At 39.6% G+C, this 25,208-nt stretch overlaps 1 protein-coding gene across 1 annotated transcript; it reads left to right on the plus strand.

Moving 5' to 3' along the window:
• The first annotated feature begins 530 nt into the window (after nt 1-530).
• LOC134541390 (putative glucosylceramidase 4) lies at nt 531-24,946 on the plus strand. Its single transcript, XM_063384814.1, has 14 exons — nt 531-597; nt 2,564-2,758; nt 4,540-4,681; nt 6,467-6,623; nt 11,567-11,758; nt 12,954-13,038; nt 14,286-14,433; nt 15,889-16,042; nt 16,555-16,712; nt 17,334-17,562; nt 18,975-19,119; nt 20,442-20,512; nt 23,752-24,047; nt 24,739-24,946. Exons 1-14 carry the CDS (start codon nt 531-533, stop codon nt 24,836-24,838), a joined length of 2,139 nt encoding a protein of 712 aa, XP_063240884.1. The 3' UTR covers nt 24,839-24,946.
• The last annotated feature ends 262 nt before the right edge of the window (nt 24,947-25,208 follow it).

The following is a 25,208-nucleotide window of genomic DNA, read 5'->3' on the forward strand; positions in this document are numbered from 1 at the left end:
GCTATTGGTATCGGTTCCACAATGATAAATGTCAGTTGTGCGACCTACGGAGGTACACTAGGATTTTAAAAAAGGACATGTTAATCTAATTTTTCACAAGTAAGTATACTTCTTGCAGCATTCGTTTGGTTAAAATTTGTTAGAACTCAAAAAATTACTGTGATTTTCTAACTTTCTGGTACGCAATTTTTATATTTTAGATTCCCTAAGAATTAAAAAAAAAAAAAAAAAAGATCTAACTTAACACAAAACAACCATTCTCACTAATTAGTAGTACTTCTTCCAAACAAGCCAAGTAGAGAAGTGATAGAATGAACATTAGAGCTTTGACAGCTAATACTATGAATAAATACTGATTAATTAATAGCATACAACAAGGTGATCTGGCTACTGTCGAAGAAGGGGGCAGGACAGACGAGTGAAGGGAAATGTGCCCGGGGAAAGAGAGGGGTAAGAATGTCGGGAGGAACCGGGAGAAGGCAAATCTGCTACAGGGAGAGAGGTATGGGAAAAGTGGGAAAGAAGCGAAGATGGCGGAGAGGAGAGGGATTGAAATACGGATGGAAGAGGCACAGAACGAGGTCAGGGGCTTGAAGGGTAAAGAATAAAGAAGGTAGCTGGGCCGGATGGGGTGAGGGATACACGCAGGTACCTAATGGTGGTGTTCAAGCCATCCTCGAAGGAGGACAAGTTACCAGAGCAGCGGAAGTTGTGGTGTGTGCTATGTAGGCCATCATCACATGTCTTGAAAAATTATTGACATCTAATATTATAAATACAACTACGATTTTTTGACGTGACAACGTCTCATAAATCGATGAACGCCGGCTGCACGCACGAAAAAGGGTCCCATTACGCACATTGTCCCATTACGCTGTTTCCTGTTATGGTCATTGTACGCTTGCGCCGCATCTATCTCTTTTCCACTCGATTGGAACAACCATCGATTTGACTTTTTCGAGGCACATTAAACTTGAAACACTCCCATTCGTTTCCTACTTTTTCTATCATCGTCCTATCCTTAACAGAATAACACAGAAGTTTGCAATCATTTCATCAATGTTTTGTTATGACATCACGTTAAACTATCGTCCGTAAACCGACTTTACAGACACACCAATTTTTTCAAAAATTACAGTCACCAAAATTTTAATTTGCGTGTTTTTGAGTACATCATGTACTAGTGCGTGTAACTACTTGTAATTTTGTTTACACATTTACCATGGGGTGTTGCCAGCATTTGTGGCAGGGGAGGGCAGAAGCCAGTCCCTCCTCCGGAAACTCTCTTACAAAGATGAAGCTTGGAAATGCATATTTTAGGCTAGTTGGCGATCCCTTAAGCGCTTGTCAAATTACAAGTGATGTCGGGATAGGGCGTGGCCGGCGGATTACATGCCAGTCAGCGTAGGGAAGGTGATGGCGAAGCTTGTAGGCGGGACGGACAGACAGCCCGGGGAGGGGGGGGGGAAAGTAGTGGTGGTCCAGAATAGACCCTGGATACTCATTTCGGAATGATTTGAAACTTGCTACAGGCCCCAAGGACCAACCACCGCACATTTCTGCACGCCCGAGTCTTGTACCGGACCATCCTCTTGACCTCTATCTACCAAATATTTTATTTTAAAAAAAGGGGGTTGTCTGTGAAGTCGGTTCACGGACGATAATTTTACGTGCCGTCATCATAACATGTAAAATTCACCCTGCAGGAGGAATTTAAAGAGCGGGAAAAGATGATCTGTGTAACAGGCGGATGGCAGGGAAAAAACACATGTCAGTAACGCGTGTCTGAAGGCTGCTGCAGCTGAAAAATACTGATAGTTGTGCTGTTATCAACAAGAACATCTTATCAGTCGAGTAGGGGGACGCCAAACCAAATGGCCTGCTACGGTCAAACAGGTGTTCGATTGGGCCTGAGTCACACCTCTGTGTCGCTATGCTGCAAACGTTAGTGGTGTTCGCTCTCGGTTTCAGCCAAGGTAAGACAACATTGTCGAGAGAGATATAAATATTAATGATGTGTTATTTCCCGCAAGGGGAAGATGTCTGCAGAAGCCACGTAGGTTGTTTTATTAAGGTTCGAGCGTCTCGCCTCTTCCCAAGGTACCCATGTCCAAACTCATGATGACGTAAGACTTACTACATTCTAAACTTTTCTCACATTTCTAAAAACAAATCGTCAAAAATGTGTAGTTGAAAAAATTTGTATTCTTAGTCTCTGTTAAGTTCCAAAGAGCAAACAATGGCTAGATGGACATGCCACAGTGTGAAAACTCACAATTTTTCCATATTTTAAAACAAATGTGGACTCCTCCAACGTACGAACACACTCATCATTAACAGTACTGTCACCATTCATAATTATATTAATCAAAGACTGCCAAGTTTAATAATTTCTCACCTTTAATGGTCACGAGGAAATAATTTCGTGAATTTGCAAGCCCATCCAAGTGAGAACCAGACTCAGCTGATTGTTCGCTGCCGGGCTACTTGTCTATACAGTATCTCACGAAACTGCAGATGCTGGCTCGAAATTGTAAGTGTGTGTGCTGTTGTTCTCCCTCAGTCCTGGCTGCAAACCCGTGCGTGGCCAGGGACTACCAACACGGCAGCGTGGTGTGCGTGTGCAACTCCACCTACTGCGACACCTTCGAGCCAATCACGGCGCAGCAGCTGGCGGGCAGGACGCTGCGACACTATGTGTCCTCCAAGGCCGGCAAGAGGTTCAGCGCCATGGACATGAGCTTCTCCGACTCCGTTGGTAAGGGCCAGTTCCGGTTGGCTGGTCCATCGTTTATGACCTTTCTGGATTCCCTCTCTTCGTCTAAGGCTCTCATATTTCCTGGTTTCATTTAAACAATTATGAAAGCCCAAAAAATTCTGACACAATCATAATTCCTCATTTCAACTAAAAATAGCTAAATTGATATTGTTTATATCACATTAAAACATAACATATCTGAAATAAAATTGTTTGATCATCATTTTAAAAAAACATTTTTTTTTAATGATTCCTCATTTTAAAGAACCTATATTTCATCTAAACACCTCTAAAACACCTCATTAAATACTTATTTTAACTAAATATCTATAAATGAACATCGTTAATTCCTCATTTAAACTTTAAGACTTTCAAGGTACCTCCATATATTCTTCATTTCAACCAAACACAACCTGAAAGAATCATTTTCATCGTTCTTTTTAACTAAACACTTCTATATAAAATTGCACATTCTAACTAAAAACTTCTTAATGATTTTCTTGATTCCATATTTTATATAATTTATGGAAGATATACGTAAACAATTGTTCATTTCAAATAATATCTTATGTATCTCCCCCTTCATTCCTCTACTCTACCTGATACTAAAAACCATGGAAATGTCAAGGATCAAACAGGGTTAAACAATTAATTTTGAAATGAGTTATGGAGCCTCAAATACATGTTTGAGATAAAATAGAGGAGAAAAAAATTACAAACATGGCTTCAAAATTTTATATACCTTAACAAATTGTTATATTTTAATATTTTTATATTTGACTTCATTATGATAGAGATGTCATGTTAGGAGATTTTTTCGAAGACCGTTACATAAAGTATTTTTAAGATATAATTATAGTTCAAAACATTTGCAAAAAATGAAGTAATACTAAGAGACTTTACAGGGATAAATATTTGTAGTAGCCAGACACTGTTAACAACTTCAGGCCTTGTATTAAATTATATTTCATGCTTTGAAGATACTGGGTATGGAAATTGAATCAACTGAAAATTTTTTTGACCAATAAATTGTTAAAACTAAGATGTCCTTGATATCCCATTTACAGTTAGAAGGTTTAGAAAAAAAATCTACTTACTCAAAAAAAAAATTGGTTGTCTGCAAATTCGGTTTATGGATGATAGTTTAACGTGACGTCATAACAAAACATTGATGAAATGATTGCATACTTTTATGAATAAAATTAAATCATTTTTATTGAATTATCACTATTTTTGTATGGATACAAAGAAGGAGTGAAATGATATCTACAATTTAATTGATAAATTTACTTTTATTTGCACTCATTAATTCAAATATATTTATTACTTTAACGAAGAGATTACTTTAACTATAACTTTTATACATGTTTGCTATTTAACTTCTTCCAATCTGTGTTATTCTGTTAAGGATAGGACGATGATAGGAAAAGTAGGAAACTAATGGGAGTGTTTCAAGTTTAATGCGCCTCGAGAAAGTCAAATCGATGGTTGTTCCAATCGAGTGGAAGAGAGATGGATGCGGTCCAAGCGTACGAGCGTAACGGGACAATTTGCGTAACGGGACACTTTTTCGTGTGTGCAGCCGGCGTTCATTGATTTATTAGACGTTTTCACGTCAAAAAAAAAAAGAGCTAGGTGGCACAGTATTGTGTTGCCGGTCCCAATTTCCAGAATATCTGTTTTACTGTAGTTTCCCGAACGATGTGGGCTTGGACGTTGTGTGATTATATCCTCGGCAGTTGAGGTCTCGAAGGTGTCTCGAAGGTGGTTGTTCCCGACAGACGCGTCCTCCGCCTCAGCTGTGTACTCGGTGGACCAGACCGCCCGGTACCAGGAGATACTGGGCTTCGGCGGGGCGCCCACGGACTCCGCGTCCATCAACATACAGTCTCTCAGCGCTGGGGCGAAGAGGAACCTCCTGAGGTGTGTAGCCTGCCGACTGTCTGATGCAGTCGTCTGGCGGGCAGCCTTCTTTTCACAGACGAGAGAGCCAAACGCCCGATCGTGCATCTTCAGGTTTTTTTTTTTTTTTTTTCATTGTAACTCATGATAGGTAATGGTCAATTAGGTTGGGTTAGCTACATTATAAATACTTTAAAACATTGTGGACGGTTGATTTGGTTAGGATAGCCACATTAAAGATAATCTGTGAAATCATGTAAACGGTTTCCTAGCGCTGGATAGCTACACATTAAAAAAGTTATTTGCTAAACAACCATAAAATGATTTTTACAGTATTTTTAATGCAGCTATACTTGCCATACCATATACCATCCACAATGTTTTAAAGTATTTTTATAATGTAGCTAACCTATCATAATCGACCGCAAAATTTAATGCCACACCGGTTTATACAATGAGATAGAACAGGGGGGGAAAAAAAATGAGCATGAACTTCGGGGAACTTCGGGTGTGGCTCTCTCGTCTGTGAAATGTAGGCTTCCCGTCGTCTGGCAGTCGGACAATCACACAGAGGATATCGCATGTTGACCATTTATGATTAAAATGTTGAAGAGATCCCTAGACAATGAATTCCGCTTAGCTTAGTTTTTGGATGAATAACTTATGCTTACTGGAAGTATGCATTCAAAAAGCCTTTTTTAAAAATATTTTAGAAGGTTTATCTGCTAGTAAATAGTCACTAACATCAATTGTTTCTCCCATAAACACTTGGTATTGTTTTAAATAAGAAAACATGGCATTTTTGTCTCCAGTGAAAAGAAAACAGTTAAGTATCCATTTGATTGCCTATTAACTGCAGGATTTTTTTTGACAACTGTATGATAAAAGATTTAACAAACTAAATATACATATAAAGGATTCAATAAATTCATAAAACCAAATAACAAAATACCAAACAGCTAGGAACTAACAATATCTTGGTAGTCTCATGAACATCGAACGAAATAGATATTTACCAGTGGAGTTACAATAACACTCTTAACAGTCAATGGGGCTATTAGTTTCTGAAATGAGTGTCTGCTCTGTATTTGAAGTCAACAGGTTAGCATTTGGAGAATAAATCAAATCGTAGCTGCTATAAACTGGTTTAACATCATGAAAAGAACTCGCCAGGAAAAATCGTACAAACGGAATCATGAACGGTAGTAAATATTGCTAAACGAACATGATGCAAAGGCATCTGCAAGGAATAAGCATTTAACTTCATTATAACCAAAAACTGTTTTGCTGTGCTGATTGTGAAAGGGGTGGGGAAGGGGTAGTTTTCCTATTGACTTCAATTATTAACGTGGCAAAGAGAGTACACGCCAATTCATTTACTTACTTCTTAGATCTATGGAGCAGTCTTAGGTGGTTTTCAAATGGATGCGGTCAAAAGTTTTTGAATGTGAGTTAAGGAACTAGTGCTTCATGCTGCACGGAATGGAGTCGTGTATTTCCAAAACCGGCCATCTCCACAAAAAAAAAAAATGGTTTTGTTCTAGAAAATCAAATTCCATGGTAACCCACGGTGAATAAGGAGCAGTTGATTACAAAAGCAGCCATATTCATTTAATAAACCGTCTCGAATGCCGCATCATGGAATCGAGTAAGCAGTTTTCCTCGATTTCTCGCAAAACTGTTCTGAGGGAGATGGCCAGTTTTGGAAACACACGACTCAATTGTTCTAACGGGGCATGCTGAGGGACTCGATGATTCTCCGTGGTCCGAGCGGTGTCTTTCGCCTGAACTCGGTCCCGCCCGCAGGTCGTACTTCGGCGAGGACGGCATCGGCTACACGTTCCTGAGGGTCCCGATGGGCGGCTGCGACTTCTCGCCCCGGAACTACGAGTACATGGACGACCACCCGGGCGACACCGAGCTCAAGAACTTCAACCTCACCGACGAGGACTTCCTGTACAAGGTGCGAGCCTCCAACCCCCCTCCGTCACCCTTCTCTGCGCGGCGAAGTGTTAGTCCAGCACCTGTACACCGACTTAACAATCCTGAATCACCGGTTTCGAGTTGCATCATCCGGAAACGACTCCAGTCGAAAGCCGGGCCGGTTCACCATCGCGATTGCAGTTTGTATCTAACGGCCTTGTCAAAAGGGACGCTCCCTTCTTGGTTCCTTCTTATTATTAAGAAGAGAAATGTTAGATGCATTATTTGTACACAATTGTTACAAAAAATACAATAAATTGTAATTATTTTCTTCACAATACTGGAATTAGAATACCTTCTTTCATTAGTCGTAAGCAATCTTTAATTTGTACGTTAAGTAAAGCAAATGATATATTATTCAGAATCACTAAAAATTACAATAAATATGCAAGGTTCTTTCCTGTATTAGATAACAAAATAAAATTTAAAAAAAATAAAACTTTTTCTAACTTAATTTTTTTTTTGTGTTATTCTTATTTCCTACATTATAAAATTTGTAAAGAAATTATTTACTAATTGTTAAATGTTGCATGTTGTGTGTATTGTTTTTGTTTTGTTTTCTTGTATTTTGTATTGTTTTGTTCTGTCTGCATGTATCTGTGTTGTTTGTATCGTGCCTACCACCCAAGGCCATAAGCTGTAGGTAGGCATGCAACAAATATTAAATAAATAAATAAATAAATAAATAAACAAACAAACCAAATAAATGTATATATATGTGGTAAGCTGCCATTAACCAAGCATTTTCTGTCTGTATAAATATTTAGACTATTTTAATTCATTTATAATTTAGTATTTAACATATTAGATTTATTGTTAGTTTGGCGGGAAACTGGCACAAAGTGTAAAAATAATAATTTTTCATAGAACGACATAAAACATTTTCCTTAAATATTTTCAAATTATTTAAAAAAATATAAAGTACTCTGAAAAAAATTTAATTACAATTAAACTGTATATTCACCTAACTCTATCATTTCAATCATTCATTGGCCAAATGAATTTGCCGTCGTCCGGGGTCTCGGGCTCGAGTCCCGGTGTGGCTCCTAGTGGGAAAAGGCGGTTCTTGATCTGTGTTGTCCGGGTGGGCGCCAGACTAGCTCGGTTCTAGTCGTGAATTTGGGGTCGTGGATGTATGTGCCCCTGCGTGGCCCACTAGGGCCGGCGGCGGTGTTGCGTGAGATGATTTTAAATAAGAGACGTGGAGTTGAGGTGGCGGTGTCGTACCTTTTATTCAGAGGAGCGAGTCGTACACAATACAACACTCTACAGAGGTCCCCGGGGGTTTTTTACTTGTTATTCCGTGGCGCCGTATTGTTTGTGTTCCGCGTTACGTGGGCTCGGATGCTGTTACGTCTCAGACGTCTCACTGGGTACGCAGGTAACGTAATTTCGTAACACAAAGGCGGGACACAAAATACACTGAATTAAGGGGGCGCGCACAGGTTACGTGGCACTCGTTACTCGGGTAACGTAAGTTAGCAGTACAAAACACGGGATACAAAAATACACTGAATTAAGGGGGCGGGCGATTGGAGACGGCCAATCCCGTATGCAAATGTCTCGGCGCGGGTGTTGTGCCCACTGTGGTGAAACACGCACCGCAATTAAGTTTGTCCAAGTTCCCTTGCGGGTTTGTGGTCAGCGCCGTGCGCGTGACCTTAAATAAAGTTCTGTACGTTGCGGGAGACGGCCCGTGCCGTATGCTGAAGAGCAGCCCCGCTGACCAAGTGTGGTGCGGGGTGTCTTTAAATTGATGCGGCCGGATTAGGTCCTGGACCGAAAAAAGGGACCGGGTACTCACGGAGAGGTTAAGTAATAAAAGGGGTTTTGTTAATTAGTGGCTATATTTACCGGACGTTACTTTCAGTGTAGACAAAGGATGTTGCCTCTCCGTGGGACGTAGGTCCGCCCCGGTCCGTGAGCTGCGCTGAACTGCCGAACTGGCATGGCGTCCGAGGGAGGCTCGGCCTCTCTCGCGCCAGGCGTGACCTCATTACGCTAGACTCCAAACGGGTGTGTCTGGAAGAGATTTTATTGTCGCTAAAATCCTAATTTAATGTTTCAGGAGGAATGGGTACGGTTCTTCTCTTGTCTACTCAGGTTTCCGCGGTTTTGCCTTTAATTGCTGTTCGGCTCGCCTGACTCGGGTGGGCCATGGCCAGGGGTGTTGTGCTGTTACTATTTTCATAATGCACAGAAAGTTATGACTTATTTTAATGATATTATTATTTATAAAAACTTATTATATTGACTGTTATTATTATTATGAAATTTTATTATTTAATTTGTATATTGTTCGCCCGCAAAAGTTATTTAAATATATTTTTTATTAATTATGTATATCTACGAGAGCTATGCTCTATGACCTGAAATGGACTTATATGGACAGCCAATTGAGTATACCCCTCTAAGGACTAATGAACTTAACGAATACACGATGATTTTATTCGGGGTATTACTTAAAGAAATTTTCATTGTTGGAAATTTTCGTTTTAAATTTACCGCATTTTTGTGTTTTCAATTGTATTAATGAGTGTTATTTACGGTATTTATATTGTAAATTACGCTAACCGATTTTGGTTTCGGCCAATGAGAGGCCGTGTTTTAGATGTGAGGCGTCTAGAACGTCTTAATTAATAAGAATGGTTGTATGAAGGCGTCTGATGCCGACGCAAAGGCGCGAGGCCTATTTTAAATTTGAAATATAGCTAGCTAGATTATGCCATCCGACACTCAGGATGAGCTTAAACGACGTATAAATAAATAATATGTAAGTTTATAAGGGCATATTCTGACGGATATGTTATTAGGAGTGAAAATCTGTAAGTAAAGATCTTGCATTTTGTATCGCCCATAGACATACCCTGCTGTATGTAATTTCTTCGTGAATCACTTCGATTTGACTACAAACTGATTAGTTTTCACGTAAAAGGTGTCAATTATCCTGAACTACGTCATGAATTGTTATTTCCAAGATTTAAATTATTATTTTATTTTGTGATACCCAGAGGTGAAATGGGAGTACAAGTTTCGTGTCTCTACCATATAAACTGAGTTAAGCCAAGGCAAATACGAACCCAAATATAAACATAAATAGTAATCATACAAATTAATTGTGCTATGATTTCAAACATTTTTCTGTTATGTAAGAATGCGTCCGTAAAAATATCATTTGATTGATTTTCTGAACTTACACTAACGAACATTTGTGAACGATTCATGTGTGCTACGTATTTTCCTGATGTTTAATTTATATAAGCGCATATCCACGAGTCATGTTCAGTATCGTTAGGATTGTTTTTCTGTGATTTTTATCTAATTATATCAATATTGATTTTTATCTCTACACCTAGGTTAGTTGTCCCTGATGAATAGCAATTTTTATTATCAATAAAAACCTGAATTCTATCCCTATGTGTTGATACATGTTACCTAGCTGCCTGTGTCCAAGAGTGTGGGTTTTATGATAAATAACATTTTTTTTGCATGTTTCTAATGGTCAGAGTACAAGAGCATAACAGTACCATTGACACATATATATATGTGTATATATATATTTTGAAAAATAGTGACAGCCAGTGTATATCGTCCCGACAACACACACACAACAAAAGGGTCTATATATAAATAAACGAGTACTATTAATGGTACTGGCACCAGCAGTAAGAACACACCGAAGAAGTTTAGCAGCAGTATAGTATAGTGTGTTCCGTTAGCGGGAGCGTATACTGGCGGGTGCAGGTCGGGCTCTGGGGTGGTCGTCGGCCAGACGACGTCAAATTTTTGAAAATATTAAGCAAACCATTAGCTAATAAAATTTTAATTAATATAACTAATTATATTTAATCAAGAACACAATCTAATAAATATATTATTTTTATTTCTAAGGAAATACGCCATCTTGGTTCCAATCATTTTGGTTAACATTTGGATTACTGCATTCAATTTAAAGAAGTTTGGCTCTTTACAGCATTGCACATACCGTCATGGAATGCCTTGTTAATAGTGACTGACACTGTTCTAAATGTTTCTCTTGTGAAATAATTATTAGTCTTTAGAATTTTTATTGTGGCCAGATTGACAACTATAATAATACTGATAGAAAACAGAAATACGATATTTGAAAAAAAATATATTAAAATGTATTATGCTTAACGGTGGTATATATAACGTCATTACATATTTAATGACGTTATAAACTCCGACACCGTTTGACCAATCACAATAAAATCAAAGTATTTTTTTTCATGGAGGTTTTTATGATAACCATTTCATTTGTAACTCTCCACTAGATGGTCCTGTAGCACATCAACTTCTAAATCATTAAATCGTAAATCATGTTTTATAACAGTAAAATCATAGGCCATAGACATACAAACAGTGAGTGTGTCATTTCTCTGTGTCTGCCACACAGTCATATAGTAAGATTTGGCAGCTTCCTATCCTACTTGACAATACTTGATCGCTTTAGTGGAACTCGCGGCAGCTAGCGAACTAACGCAGGTAATAACAGTTTAGTTTTGAACTTCGTCAATAGATGGCCTGGGAAATGCAAGGGACTGCAGATAGTTACTGTTAACACGCTAGGTACAGTGTCGATTGTCCTGACCGAGAGGACTCTACTTGCTGGACATACCGGACTTAAGGTACATGTAGTACCTGTCAGGATCTGGGGGGAAGTGGGGGTCATGCTGGTGCCCTACCCGGATCTGGATCAGTCTGGGGATCCTGGTCATTCTGACTGCATAGCTGGCACTTGGAGTAGCGCTCCACCGGCTAAACCCCGGTATTATTGAAGTAAATATCACTAGTAAAAACATACATTATAGCCACCCATCCCACCCCCAAAGCGGTGCCCGTGTCACAAGCCTAGTCTGCCTCCCCCTGGTAAAGTCCCGTGGTGTGTGTCCGTGCCCGCAGGCGCCGCGAGCGCTAAGCCATGCGTGGCGAGGAACTACGGGGCCAGCAGCATCGTGTGCGTGTGCAACAAGACGTACTGCGACAGCCTGGACGCCGTGCAGGACTCGCAGGTCTCCGGGGGCAAGTTCCTGCACTTCGTGTCCTCCAAGGCCGGGGAGCGCCTGCAGCCCCATGCCGGGGCCTTCTCCGCAGGTCAGAGCTCGCCCCGTCCCGACCCCAGCTAGCTTCCCGCGATGCTTCGATCAGGAGTCACCATCCGCTGTGTCTCAACATCCATACAGCAGCTACATGCATCAATATTTTGGCATTTGATATTGATGTTTTTCCTGATGATTTCCTATTGAAATAAGATATTTTTTACCTTTTTAAATGTAAGGCAACACCTATACTGGACCGTAGGTTACAGACTGTGATCGGAACACACAAAGATACAACCCACTTCCTTGCAACTAACTGAACTCTAAACTTCACAATTGCAAATGTGAGTGATATTAAGAAGTTGGGAAAATATTTGAAATCTACAGTGAAGAAGTATTAGTATATTAATCGGTTTCTTGTTAATTCTGAGGATATTGAAAACAGTAGTTATGAAGGAAAAACTGACTGTACATACACAAAATTTTGTGCCTAGTTTAAGACTGTAATTTAAAAGCTACATTCTAATAGGAACCAATGAAAATTACTTTGGTGTTTCTGGAACAGAATGAAGTGATGTAACAAACATTACACAGCGTGGACTATTGTCAAACATTTAATTCTATGTATTTTGAAACATTTCAACTGCAATGTGACTAAAAATATTTTAATTTCTTTAAAACATTGTCCACATTTTTTTAGCCATGGACCTCCATTTTTGACTCTGTGCCATAAAGCTTCGTAACGACTTTACTGTAGAGGCAATAAGGTTTGCTTAGTACATATCCTCTAGAGGGGAATTACGCCCTGCCATCTCGGATTTTCCATCTTTTCGCTATAATTCTAATTTTATAATATCTATCCCAATTTTTGGCATGTCAAAGCATAAATATCATCTCCCAGACTTTCTGTACTTTGTTGCAACCACAAATTTACTCACAGGCTCTAGTCTGTAACACCACCAGGAAGTAACTTATTATTTACATGTGGGCAGGGGCGGATCCAGGGCCGGGCGACCCGGGCAATCACCCAGGGCCCCGCGTCTGCCCTGACCTTAGCACTTGCCATGTAAGGTGTACACCCCTAATGTTTATTAGAACCTCTTTTATAAGTATTACCCGCAACATGCAGGGGACGAGTGTCAGATAATTGGCGATGCTGATAAGTGTTTTCTCCAGGTTACAGTTATCACAGATACGGCGACAAGGCTTTGCTCTGAGTGTCGTTTTCCTCTGATATATCTCTGGGGAAGAGCGGTGAAAAGTACACTCAGTTGTGCTTTTTTTGTTTTATGTTTATATTACTGCTGCCAGTTATCAAAGGAATTGAAAGTATAGGTCGCTATATAAATTAACCCTCATTTACATGTGGCATATATTTGAGTATTTGTACAAAAAAAATTAAAATTTATGTTAGTATTTTTATTTTTCTTCTTTGTATTATTTTATGTGAAAAAATATTGTATGTATGTAAATGAAAAAAAGGAAATATTATTTTTTGTTTTTGCTTTTGATTTTTTATATATATTTTTTTATAATTTCACTTTTAAAAATAGTCACAGCTTTTATAAACTTATAATTGACCAGATGTCACCAGAATTAAATTGTATGCATTAATAAAACTAACCCAATTACAATTTACTACGAAAGAAAATTTCTTTACCGTCGTCAAAATTTAGGTTCCATGTAGGCTCAAAAGTTTAATTTTCTAATTTCCCGGTAGAGTGATCACAAATCCCCCTTTCGCTAAGTCCTATATGCCATGTCAAAACATCCCCTTCCCCCCCCCCCCCCCCCCGCATCCATCATAAAAAAAATAGTCTGAAATTATTGTAAGCCTTATCTTCCTTACAAGAATGTAAGTTTTTTTTTTCTTTACAGGGAGAGAGACCTTGTGTATACATCTTGGGAGGCTATTGTGTTTGAGATGCCTCAAGTGTTTGTCACTTCTGTCATCTACCTATATAAATAAAAATGTAAATGTTTGTTCGATCAAAAACTTAAATCCCTGAAGTTCATCATCGATTGCTTTGAAATTTTGATGCAACATTACATTCCAATAGGCAAAGGTTTTTTTTTTTTTTTTTGCATAGGTACCTATGTCACACCTGTGACAGGTAAAGAGATTAAAAAATTACAGATTTTTAAAAATATTTTCACTGCTTATAGTGACAAATAGAGAGATAGAGAAAGATATAGCTATGTACACAGAGAGATAGATAGAGAGATGCTTTATATATGTGTGCCTACTTCAAATAAAATTAAAAAAAAAAAAAAAAAGCATGCCAGAAGCTTGGAGCGGGCCAGACATTGTGCGAAAAAGTATTCAGCAGGGAACCGAGTCTCGCACCCACACGGCGAGGCGACATCACGTGCCCAACAATGTGGTGGCATCCTAGGCATATCAAAGACGCCTTAAATCGCACGACCCCCTACAAAACCAAAAGACTTCATTTTAAACCTAATGATTAACTGGACTTTGTTTTTCAAGGTAGTTACCAGTAGTATGATAGATCAGACACTGGTGACGTCGTGGAGGAAATAATCCAGTCTTACATTTATCCTCCAGTTGTGTTGTGTTGCAGCCAGGAGCGGGGCGGCCGCCTCGGCTGTGTTCACGGTCGTGCCGTCCACGACGTACCAGGAGATGCTGGGCTTCGGCGGGGCGCTATCCGACACCACGGCCTACAACATCTACTCCCTCAGCGAGCAGGCCAAGGAGACCCTGATACAGTGAGGCTTGGGGTGGTCGGGCCGGTATTCCAAGACTCTCGGGCGAGGTAGCGAATTAAGCACTGCCTTGTTGGGATACGACCGTAACCCAACTCGCGGGCCGTGTCCAAACCGAATCCTAGGAAGGTAACATATCTGCAACCGTTTTAATACACTGTGCCCTGCGCGGGACTTCAAACTGGTTCCAACGCGTTCTAGCAACGTTTCGCATTCATCGATACTATTAATAATGTTCGCAGACTTTCACGGCCATTTTCTGAAGTAGCTTGGCTTCTAGATTGTGGATGTGTCCTAGGCGAATAATTCACACCGACGTTTCAGTCGACATTGCAGTCGCCATCTTCAGGGGGCAGTTACCTATTCAGTAGGTAACTGCTCCCTGATGATGGCAACTGCAATGTCGACCGAAACGTCGGTGAATTATTTGCTAAGGACACGGCTACAACCCAGAAGCCAAACCATCGATACTATTGTTACGGCAAAAATCATAGGGTAGTAACACCATCACACAAAAATTTAACCGCCTTTCTGATTTTCTCAAGTTCTTTTTATGTTATGGTTATTTCTTGTTATGACCTTTAAAGCGTACAAAATGTTTTCTAGGTTAGTTTCGCTAACATGTTTTTCGTTTGGCACACCAACACTCTTGGTACGTCCCCCGATGATCACAAAAATGACGCTTAACGAGTTAATGGCACCGTTTGAACGACATAACCGAGAAATTGAGCTCTGCGCATGCGCAGATTGGCAACAAACAGGAAACCAGAATCCGGGACTGGCCATGTCCTATCTAAGGGTTTGGGAGCGGGTTTATGAACTTGGAATATGGTTAAGGTAAAGGTGTAGCATATTCAACACCTCTACCTTTATTTTTTGTCTTGGAATACTGGCCTTGGTATATTCTCCAGGGGTGTTGAGCTTAGGAGGTGTGGCTGTGTTAGGTTTGGATTAAAAACAAGAGACGTACCTATTGAATATCCTCCAAGAAGAAAACTCAAACACTGTCTACTCTAGGCAGAAAATACCTATATTTAATTTTACATAACAATAATGCTAAAGTTTCTATGCCAAAAAAATAGTGTCACAAAAATGATCCATTAAAAATAATGATTTATTCTATAAATGGGTGTGTAAATTCATATAGTCACACAATACAATTTTTTTTATGTACACTAACTGGTTTGTTAGATTATAAGCAACTGATAAATCTAGTAGTAAAATGAAGACACATGTGCTTCACAGATAGAAACCCAGTGTATTATTCAAAAATATCAAAGAAGATGTCTTACTAATGCTTTTCCAATATAGGACACAATAAATCAACATAAGTATTATGAAAATCTGGTGAACTTAATGTGAGATACACTGAATGATTCAAATTCATATTTTTTTTTTTTTTGCAGATGATAAAATTTGAGTACTTCCAGTAGATACAGGCATTTTAAATTTCCGCAGGACCTATTTTGGGAAAGGCGGTGCTCAGTACTTGTTCCTGAGGATCAACATGGGGTCCACCGACTTCTCGCTGAAGTACTACACCTATGATGATGTGGTTGGCGATATAACATTGTCCAACTTCAGCCTCGTTGACATGGACACGAAATACAAGGTTAGTCATGACAATTAGCTGTGTAAAAAAAATTTTCTGCAAAGCACATACATCCACCTAACTGGTTCATTTCTTACATAGCCAAAATTTTAGACATATTTACAAAAAGTTTGATTCATTGCATGTGTTGAAAACGATCATTTTATAGCACCCGAACAGCTGTGAAAACTGTGTCATACACATGACAATGGAAGTCTCTTATGAGGGGAATGAATAAGTGACTGTCAGTGACTGGGAATAGGTAAACTAAATACAGGAATGGAAACATGAGGAAGTAAACCCGCCATCCATTTGAAATGTCTATCATGTTTCGAACTTGGCTTGAATCTATGTGTGGTATGAACCAATGTGTTTATGCTGGAAGGCAAGAGAGTTAATGTCCTGACTTTGAGCTCTGTAGTTTACTATCGAAAATTATTTTCTAGCGGCACCTGATGAAAGCTTCTAACAGAAAAAAAATAACATTTCTAACACACTAAAAATTGTTCCATGAATGCGCCTTGTTCCTCCAGATCCCGCTCCTGAAGCATGTGTCCAAAGTGCGAGGGCAGAATCTGAAACTATTCACTACCCCTTGGTCGGCTCCTCTATGGATGAAGAGTTCCGGGTCGTGGTTCAACGGCACCCTGCAGGAGAAGTACTACGGAATATGGGCAAACTACTTCACAAAGTAAGAATAATGTGGTTTTCCGAAATAGTCTGTAGTGTGTTATGAAAAAAATCTGTGTATCTGCTCTTCCATTATGTGTCATCTTATTTAAAAATATTGATAGTGCTGACTATTTAACCGCGTTGATCGGATGCATTGCTTTTGGCAGCGACAAGACAGTTACCACCTTTGTTACAATTACACTTTTGTTAAGACATCTTTGTTAGATCTCGTAATTTTATTTCTTTCTATTTCATTCATATCATGTAGTTTCTCAGGCTTAAGAAGGAAAAAAAAAAAAACCTCTTCCCCAACAAGTGACCTCAGAACGTTGGTCCCAGATCATTTATACCACCTTATAGATAATTTGAATTGCAAAAAAAACATTGTATGAATCTGAAAGGAAATTTCTGATGATTTGTGACACTTTGGTCGCTACAAAGTTTCAGATGGTAAAAGACAGTCCAAGAGACTTAAAAAAATTACTCTTATCCAGAAAACATTAATGAGGATACGCCATAGCAGATGAGTTGCAAATTTCCTATCTGATGTTGGACCAACTCCTTTTGGGAGACGTACTTCCCTTCTAGAAAAAAAAATACGAGACCAAGCTCTAGATGTTGGCCACGTGTCGGTGCGAAGGTTCCTGGACGCCTACAAGAAGGAAGGGGTGGAGTTCTGGGGGCTGACGCCCCAGAACGAGCCCAACGTGGTCCCCAGCAACTACCCGGTCATGGGCTGGCTCGTCGCGCAGATCAACGAGTTCGTGGGGAAGCACCTGGGCCCGGCGCTGCAGAAGACGGGTTACGGCGGACTCAAGATGATGGCCCTGGACGACAACAGGAACCACCTGCCCGCGTGGGCTGACAGGGTGAGCCGCCCCGTCGCGAACATAACAAAGAGTTGACCCTCTGCTGCGTACTTGTGACACACACGGCTTAAAGCATTTTAGATTTTTCTCCACAAACGAAATTACTCCAGGACAGGAGCTGCACAGGGTTCCATATGCGGCACAAGCTACAGAAACCCATTTCTGGCAACCCCTGATGATCATCACATAAACAATAAATATGTCTTGTGTATATTACCTATTTTTAATTAATATTACTTAATGGACGAAAATGTTCAGTTGTAGATATTTTTATATTACATTATTTTTTATTTTCCGATAACTGCATATTGTGCCTTATATGGCACAAACCGATTTTATTAATATAAAAAAAATAAAAATTAAGTTCAAAATTATTAAAATATTTTTGCTTTGATCTCCATGCTGTAAATGATAAACATGTTTTTTTTTTCCATAAAGATAAAAAAATTCATGCAGTAGAGGGTTAAAAAAATTTTCCACCAGATTTTACAAAATGATGATCCAACATCGGGAACACTCGTGTTGTAAGGGGGTGTCTCCCATTTTGGGCAAAGATTTTTATATTCACAATAATTACAGATAAACTTGTAGACTTTTCCAATTTTTAACTTTCACGAAATGAAAAACATATGCAGCACATACTTTTTGCATGATTAGCTGCCAAAGTTACGTTTTTTAACATTTTTTTGTGTTGAACAAATAAGGAGAATTTGATTTATTGCAGAACTGAACCATTTTAGGTTTAACTGCAATGCCACTGGCTACTTCAAGAAATTGTTTGAATTTATTTCAGAAAATATTAATTAATTTTTCCTGACATTTCAAAATTTGTTGCAATTTTGACAGCCAAGAAACATGAAATGAGTTTTCTGATAGAAATGCAAACCATATCATGAAGTAGCCAGTGACACTGCAGTTAAACCTGAAAAGTTTCAGTTGTGCAATAAATTAAATTCTCCTTATTTGTACAACCCAAAAATATTAAAAATGTAAAATTTGGCAGCTAATCATGCAAAAAGTATGCGTTGTATATATTTTTCATTTTGTGTAAGTTAAACAATTGAAAAAGTCTAAAAGTTGATCAGTGATTAATATAAATATTAAATCATGACCTGAAATTGGAGGCACCCCCTTAAATTGTCTCCTCCCCCAAAAAGTTTCTTTGGATCCCGAAAAGGCATGTGTTGGGAAATTTTTTGTCGACTCGACCACCCGGTGGATTACAAATTCCTGCTCTGCTCTTACGGAGTGAGGCGACACAGCGAGACGTTTGGGCTCGCATTCTGGAAGTCCCGGGTTGGAACCTTGGTCTGGCCCTCTTGAGGGAGATAACCCACCAATGGGAAAGTAAGGCCGAGCCACACGTGCTGCTCGGAGCTGTGGCGAGTGCGGGGGTGTTGGTGTGCCCGCAGATATTCAACGACGCGACGGCGGGCAAGTACTACAGCGGCGTGGCCGTGCACTGGTACAACGACCACAAGACCGACCCGGGGCTTCTGACGACCACCCACAACAACCACCCCACCAAGTTCCTCTTCTACACGGAGGCCTGCAACCGTGAGTCGCCCCCTTAGAGACCACGGGCGCCGATCTGTAGGACTTTGCACGCGAGGTCAACCGACACTTCATCTCCGGATACCGTGACCGGAATGTTGTACACTGCTTTTATTTTGGGCCTATATGCATGCAATAAGCAGGAAACTTTTTTAAATACACAGAAAGTTATCCACCAGACATATTTCTGGCATCAAACACGTTTCACAGTCACGCCTTTTTCAATTGCAGGGGCAGGTCACCCTCACAGAATACAAGTAAATATTATTGAACAACCACAAATTTCACAAGTTAATTAAATATTGAAAACTTAGCTGCTTACACGTTTACTAAACATGAAAAAAATGGTATAAACAAAAAAACAATCGAAAAGCATTTATTTTGGCGCTCTGTATTTGCTGCGCTCTGGTGACTACTTTAGAAATCAGTACGATCGGACATGGGACAACGCAATTGTAGACAGGGCTGTTTTCCTTGCGACAATGTGACTTCATTCACATCAGGATAAAGATACGGACCGCCCACAGGTTCGGACTATTGTAGTCGGTCACACATAGGCCTATCTAGTATGAAGTAATCAATCTAATGGACTGAGCTATGCATTTAATAATATTATAGCAAAAAGATAAAAAAGCAAAATATATTCATATATATTTGCTCAAAGCACAATTTGTATAATCCAGTAATCTGTTATTAAAAAAAGATAAAATAGTTTTTCCAGTAACAATGGTTCAAACCACATAAAAAAATATAAAAAAATGAAGTAAAAAAACAACAAACAGCATCAAAAGAACCCATTTATTACGAAAAAAGTGTTTTTTAATGGAAACGAATTACAATGGTTAAATGCATGAATTGTAACGAAATAAATCAAAGGAAAGGTCTGTCAACAGCGTGTTCTTCTACTACACTATCGAGACAATTAGGGTTAGGAAAGGAGATTATGCATTATTAACATTGTAATGCCAATGTTCTTAGGTATTTTAAAACTTGAAATTACTTTTTACTATGACTATTTTAGTGTATCAAAAAAAAATACCCTGGGTTAGTTCAACTATCACAGTTTCATTTGGCACACAACACTTTTGGTATGTACCATCATGTTTACAAAAGTGACTATATATGGGTTTAAGTTGCTACATGTGGGTCCACCATCTTTGTCGCATTTCTGTTTATTGACTTAAAAGAAAATACTTCTACCAAATGCTGTAAGCAGAGAGATAAGATGTTTACACAGCTAAAAATATAAATTGTTACTGTATTTTTAAAATTTTGAACTCATGGCAATTTGTGAGCTAAATGTACATGCATGTGTTTTGTTTCAGTGAAAACAGTTGTTAGCAGAGATTATGGAGACTGGGAGATCGGTGAGAAATACGGAACGAGTATGATGCAGGTTAGATTCATCACTTGCTCCTCATTGGATATAAACTAACATAAATTTGGCAGCATTTAACTACAGATTAACTACAGAGTCAACTGACTCAAAGTTACAAAAGACTGTGCATTTTTCCTTCCAATGTATCAATAGTTAGAATTATTACCAATATTTAAAGAACATGCTTCAAAAATCTATTAGTAATGATGCACGTATTAAATACAAAATACTAATGTTTGGGTACTTATGCATTTCATTTAGTAAAGGACTATTAAAAAAATACACGATCAGTCTATGAACACTTACAAGACTCCATGACAAAATTAATGCCTAAAAGTCAGCCTTTTTTTTTACAGAGTAGATGAAACACACAAGGTATGGAAGAAAAATTGAAATTAAAAGTTTTTGAGGTATATATTGTCTGGTTTATCAGAAAATTTGTCACACTATGCTCTCCACTGTGAAAAAATAAGGGGTTTGTCTGTAATGTCGGTATACGGACGATAATTTTACGTGATAACGTCATAAGAAAACATTTATGAAAAATTGCATACTTTTTAATTTTCAAATATTATTTACAGATTTTGCAAATTTAATTTAAATAATTTGTTTAAATATAATCACGAACAATTGGTTAAAAAGCCCGCCTTAACCTGTTTGATATTATAGAAGATTTCCTCGCACGGTGGTTGGCCGGTTCTTGCACGCTCGGCTCAGACGGAATGTGACAATTTTTCGTGCGTGCAGCTGGCGTTCATCGATTCATAAGACGTTATCACATCAAAAAGAATTTTTAAGGGGTCCCCTTATTATTTATCACACAATTATCAAACCCTAAGTTAATATTCAAATGAAAGAAAGAATCGCCAGTGCCAATACTGTGCTGGTATTAAAATATAAAAGCCACTGATTGTACAGTGCTGGAAATCAGCAGGGACGGGTAAGATCATGCAAGCAACGCTGGGCTTGCTCGCGACTGTACACTTTTGTACCAGGAGCCGGTCGCCGCCAGAGTCGGAGGGGGTTCTGGACTTAGCAAGGACTGAACAGACAAGCGGCGAGGCAGTGGTTTCATGCTGAGCGCGCACTGAAACCAAAACTAAGTTCTAGTGATTGGTTACATCAGCTACAGAGCAAGCCTCTACGGTCTGGAGCGAATAACCAACTCCTCGGTCGCCACTGGTCATCAGTGTTTCAACAGTCGAAGTTGATCATGTTCCCTCTGACACCTTGTAGGTTTCATGGCAGAAACAAAATACAAATACTGTATCTCGTGCCTCACCTTTCTTGGCCAAGTGTGTACAGTAATGCAGTAGTCCACAAAACATTAACAAATGACAACCAGGAAGACTTCAAAAACCGAGACGGTAATTCGACCAACCGTAATCTTAACACTCGACAAAAATTGGTGGTTTGAACTCAATTTAATGGACACACACAACTGCTGGCTTACCTTGCAAGAATCTTCTAAGGAATGCTCAGTGGTCATGCGACAGTCGACAGTAACATAAATGGCTATATCACTGTCGTTAGACGTGTAAAGCCGTCGTGCTGGATAAACTACAGTAGAATCCCGCTGATGCGACCCCTCACGGTTTCCGGAAAAACGGACTTATAAACGGAATGGTCGCAATAGAGAATTCGGGGTGTCACCGCATCGTCGGATAAATACACGTGAATGCCGCTCGGGCAGTGTTTAGCCAAGCTCGGCGCGTCCACTATCGCACGAAAAGCCGTCTCAGCTGTCATGTTATCTTAACCCGCCCGCACGAAAAGCAGCTGTGATAGCTTCTGCGAGAGCGTAAGAAACTCGTCCGGCCAGGCTGGCGGTAGCGGCGGTTTGACGTCATACGTGACTTGACGCCTACCTCTCCATCCCCTGCTAATTCTTCAAGGCTCATCCCTCCCAGAGCCACAAACCATGTAAAAACACCCTCCCCCCCTTTTCCAACTAACATTTCAACACATTCCTTCCCTTATTTCAACCTTCTGCGTGAGAAACTGTCAGCATCCTCCTCCCCTCCTACACCGTGTGTGACAAAAGCCAGGTTGTATAGTCCATTCTCGGTAAAAAAATATTTTTATGGACTTATACGACTGTCCTTCACCGTTAATAAATACTTTATAAGTTATTACGATACAATTTGTTTATTAGTCACACAGCAGTTTCTGTTGAAAAATCACTAATACCTTGAATTTTATTAAATAGAAAAATTTAGCAGGGCCGTAAATATATTTATTTTACTGCATAGTTACTTTTCCATCTGCATTCCCTTTTTCTTTCTTTTTTTACGCTGTGAAGGGATGTGGAAAAGATAATTGCTTGAGCTGTCAAAATAAACATCGCTGACGGCAAGGGCAGGAGCGCATCCTGTCTGTCTGTCGCTGTGATTATCTACTCTATAAACATGTCACAGCATTTCATGTTTTAGAAAAATACCCGAGAACCAAACAACTGGCGACGTCGTTAACACAGAAAACACAGCTTTGTGTGGCTGATGACACCCGAGATGCAGCTGGCAAGATCACACTAACCAGTCGCAAGACAAAGGCACGGCAATAGACGCACGCGTAGATGCTATCAGGTGATGCGCGCAGTTTACCGGTATTGGCTAGCGCGGACAGTCTAGAGGGGTGGTATCTATTTTTAGACGTCTTTTGTATGCCTGCCTGCTTGCAGTACAGCGCTCGCCAAGATAAACGTAAACACATAGCGTCCAACAAAGTGTAACAGACTTGTTTTTCAGCCGATTTTACTCAAATTTTCGACTTTCTCTGCTCAAATTTTTCACGGTTTCTCAAAAAACGGTCGTATAAACGGAATGGATGCATCAGAGGGGGTCGCATCGGCGGGATTCTACTGTAATTGGTTCCCAAAGACTTTCAACAAGTAGGCGAAATACTTGACAGAATGGAACTTTATCAACCTATATAGCGGCCTATTCTCATTATCAGCTTCACAAAATAAAACATGGCGATCAATATCCCATGGTATATGTGCTAGCTCTCACAACAAAAGTGTTAGCTATGATTACAAAATCTTCACAAGATACGTAAAAAACATGAGTGCTGGCGGATGTCTTCTGTTCCAACATGCCTTCAGAAATTACATCGGCAGCTTGGCAGACTCGAACATAGTGATCAATCATTATGGTTATGCTGATTCCTTAACCAACTTCAGCGACAGCTCGTAATTACAACACTGTCATCAGAAGTGTAAACTCCCGAGTGCTGGACGGTGTCTCCTGTTCGCGCAGGCCTTCAACAACTGGGTCGGCGGCTGGACGGACTGGAACCTGGCGGTCAACCTCAACGGCGGGCCCGCCACCTACAACGGGGTCTACCAGAACTACGCCTACAACGGCGCCGTCATCGTGAACGCCACCGGGGACGAGTTCTACAAGCAGCCGCCGTACTACTTCCAGGCCCACTTCTCCATGTTCGTGCCCCCGGGCTCCAGGAGGATCGGCCTCAATCAGTCCAGCGACGGCGGCCTCGCCAACGTGGCCTTCCTCACGCCGCAGCAGGAGTACGTGGTCGTGCTCATCAACAAGTAAGGCGATGTTCATCGAAGCTCACTTTTACATCGAAACCCACCTTTGGTTGCTTTATGGGTAAAAAAACTGCTTACTTTGCTAAGAATTCGTAAACCCCTAAATTACTCTTAACTTTAAGTGACTGCGCGCCATCCTACTATTCGAATGTGTTTACAGTCATATAGTGATTTCTTGCAAGGGATTGCGAATCTTACCTCGATGTTTGGTCCCAGTTCATGTTTATCGTCGTATTATTTGGGGTTCAAATGAACATGGATCTCGTTCAAAGGTTTTAACTTATTGAGAATCTTATTCTTCTTCTTGCAAAAACTTTTTGAAAGCTTGCCAGCAAATTTTTTTTAATATATGAGGTATAGCAAAATAAAATTTATGGATTTTATGGACTGAAGATGCGGCTCAGGAAGTTTGCATTCATTTATTACAATCTTCGGAATGAGCTCAAGGAACCAGTGGTTTTTCAGTCTCGTATCTTCTCCCGACCGATGATTGTATAAAATCACCTTAGCAGTCACTGGACCGCAGAAGTATAAATCCAAAAATGTAACTTGTGAAAATGGCACACACGAACAGTTTCAATGCTCCGAATTGTACAGTGCTTAGAATTGTAGATGAATTATGGTACAGTTTCATAGTGAATTCAGTAACCAACCCATTAGCCCTTATCCCTGTGCCTGATCTCTGTTTCAGCAACGCCACCGTGGTACAGACACAGATTAAACATACAGGGAAAGGCAGTATCGACGTCTCAGTACCTGCTCGAAGCATCAACACTATCATTTACAAGTAGAGTTGATTCTACCAGTACTTTGTGTGTAATGTTCCTGTAAGCATTTCTAGTTGAAAATGGTATTCAGACAACAGAATAAAAGTGACGAAGGAAAAAGTATTTAAAAAATAACGAGGTTGTTATTTTTTTTTACCTAGTATCTATAATGAAGAAATTGCCAAATACCAAATGCAAATTGAAAGTTTTCTCGAATATTAATTTTTACATTAAAAAAATAAATTCCCTGAGTTGTAACATGAACTTTGTATTCCTAGTTGTCAAATGATTGAACTGTATTTAAAAATCTAGTTCAGTCTCAATTATCATTTGAAGACGAAATATATTTTTAAAGTATAGAGTAAAGAAAGGGAAAGTTTCATTGCCCTTCTGC

The sequence above is a fragment of the Bacillus rossius genome, chromosome 18, assembly GCF_032445375.1.
Source record: "Bacillus rossius redtenbacheri isolate Brsri chromosome 18, Brsri_v3, whole genome shotgun sequence".
Lineage (NCBI taxonomy): Eukaryota > Metazoa > Arthropoda > Insecta > Phasmatodea > Bacillidae > Bacillus > Bacillus rossius.

What these genes read in the sequence shown, in the direction of transcription:
- LOC134541390 (XM_063384814.1), top strand. Translation starts at nt 531, where the DNA reads ATGGCGGAGAGGAGAGGGATTGAAATACGGATGGAAGAGGCACAGAAC. An exon ending in CGAGGTCAGGGGCTTGAAGG is followed by an intron (nt 598 to 2,563) that starts GTAAAGAATAAA and finishes GTTCTCCCTCAG; the next exon opens with TCCTGGCTGCAAACCCGTGC. An exon ending in GTGGTCGTGCTCATCAACAA is followed by an intron (nt 24,048 to 24,738) that starts GTAAGGCGATGT and finishes TCTCTGTTTCAG; the next exon opens with CAACGCCACCGTGGTACAGA.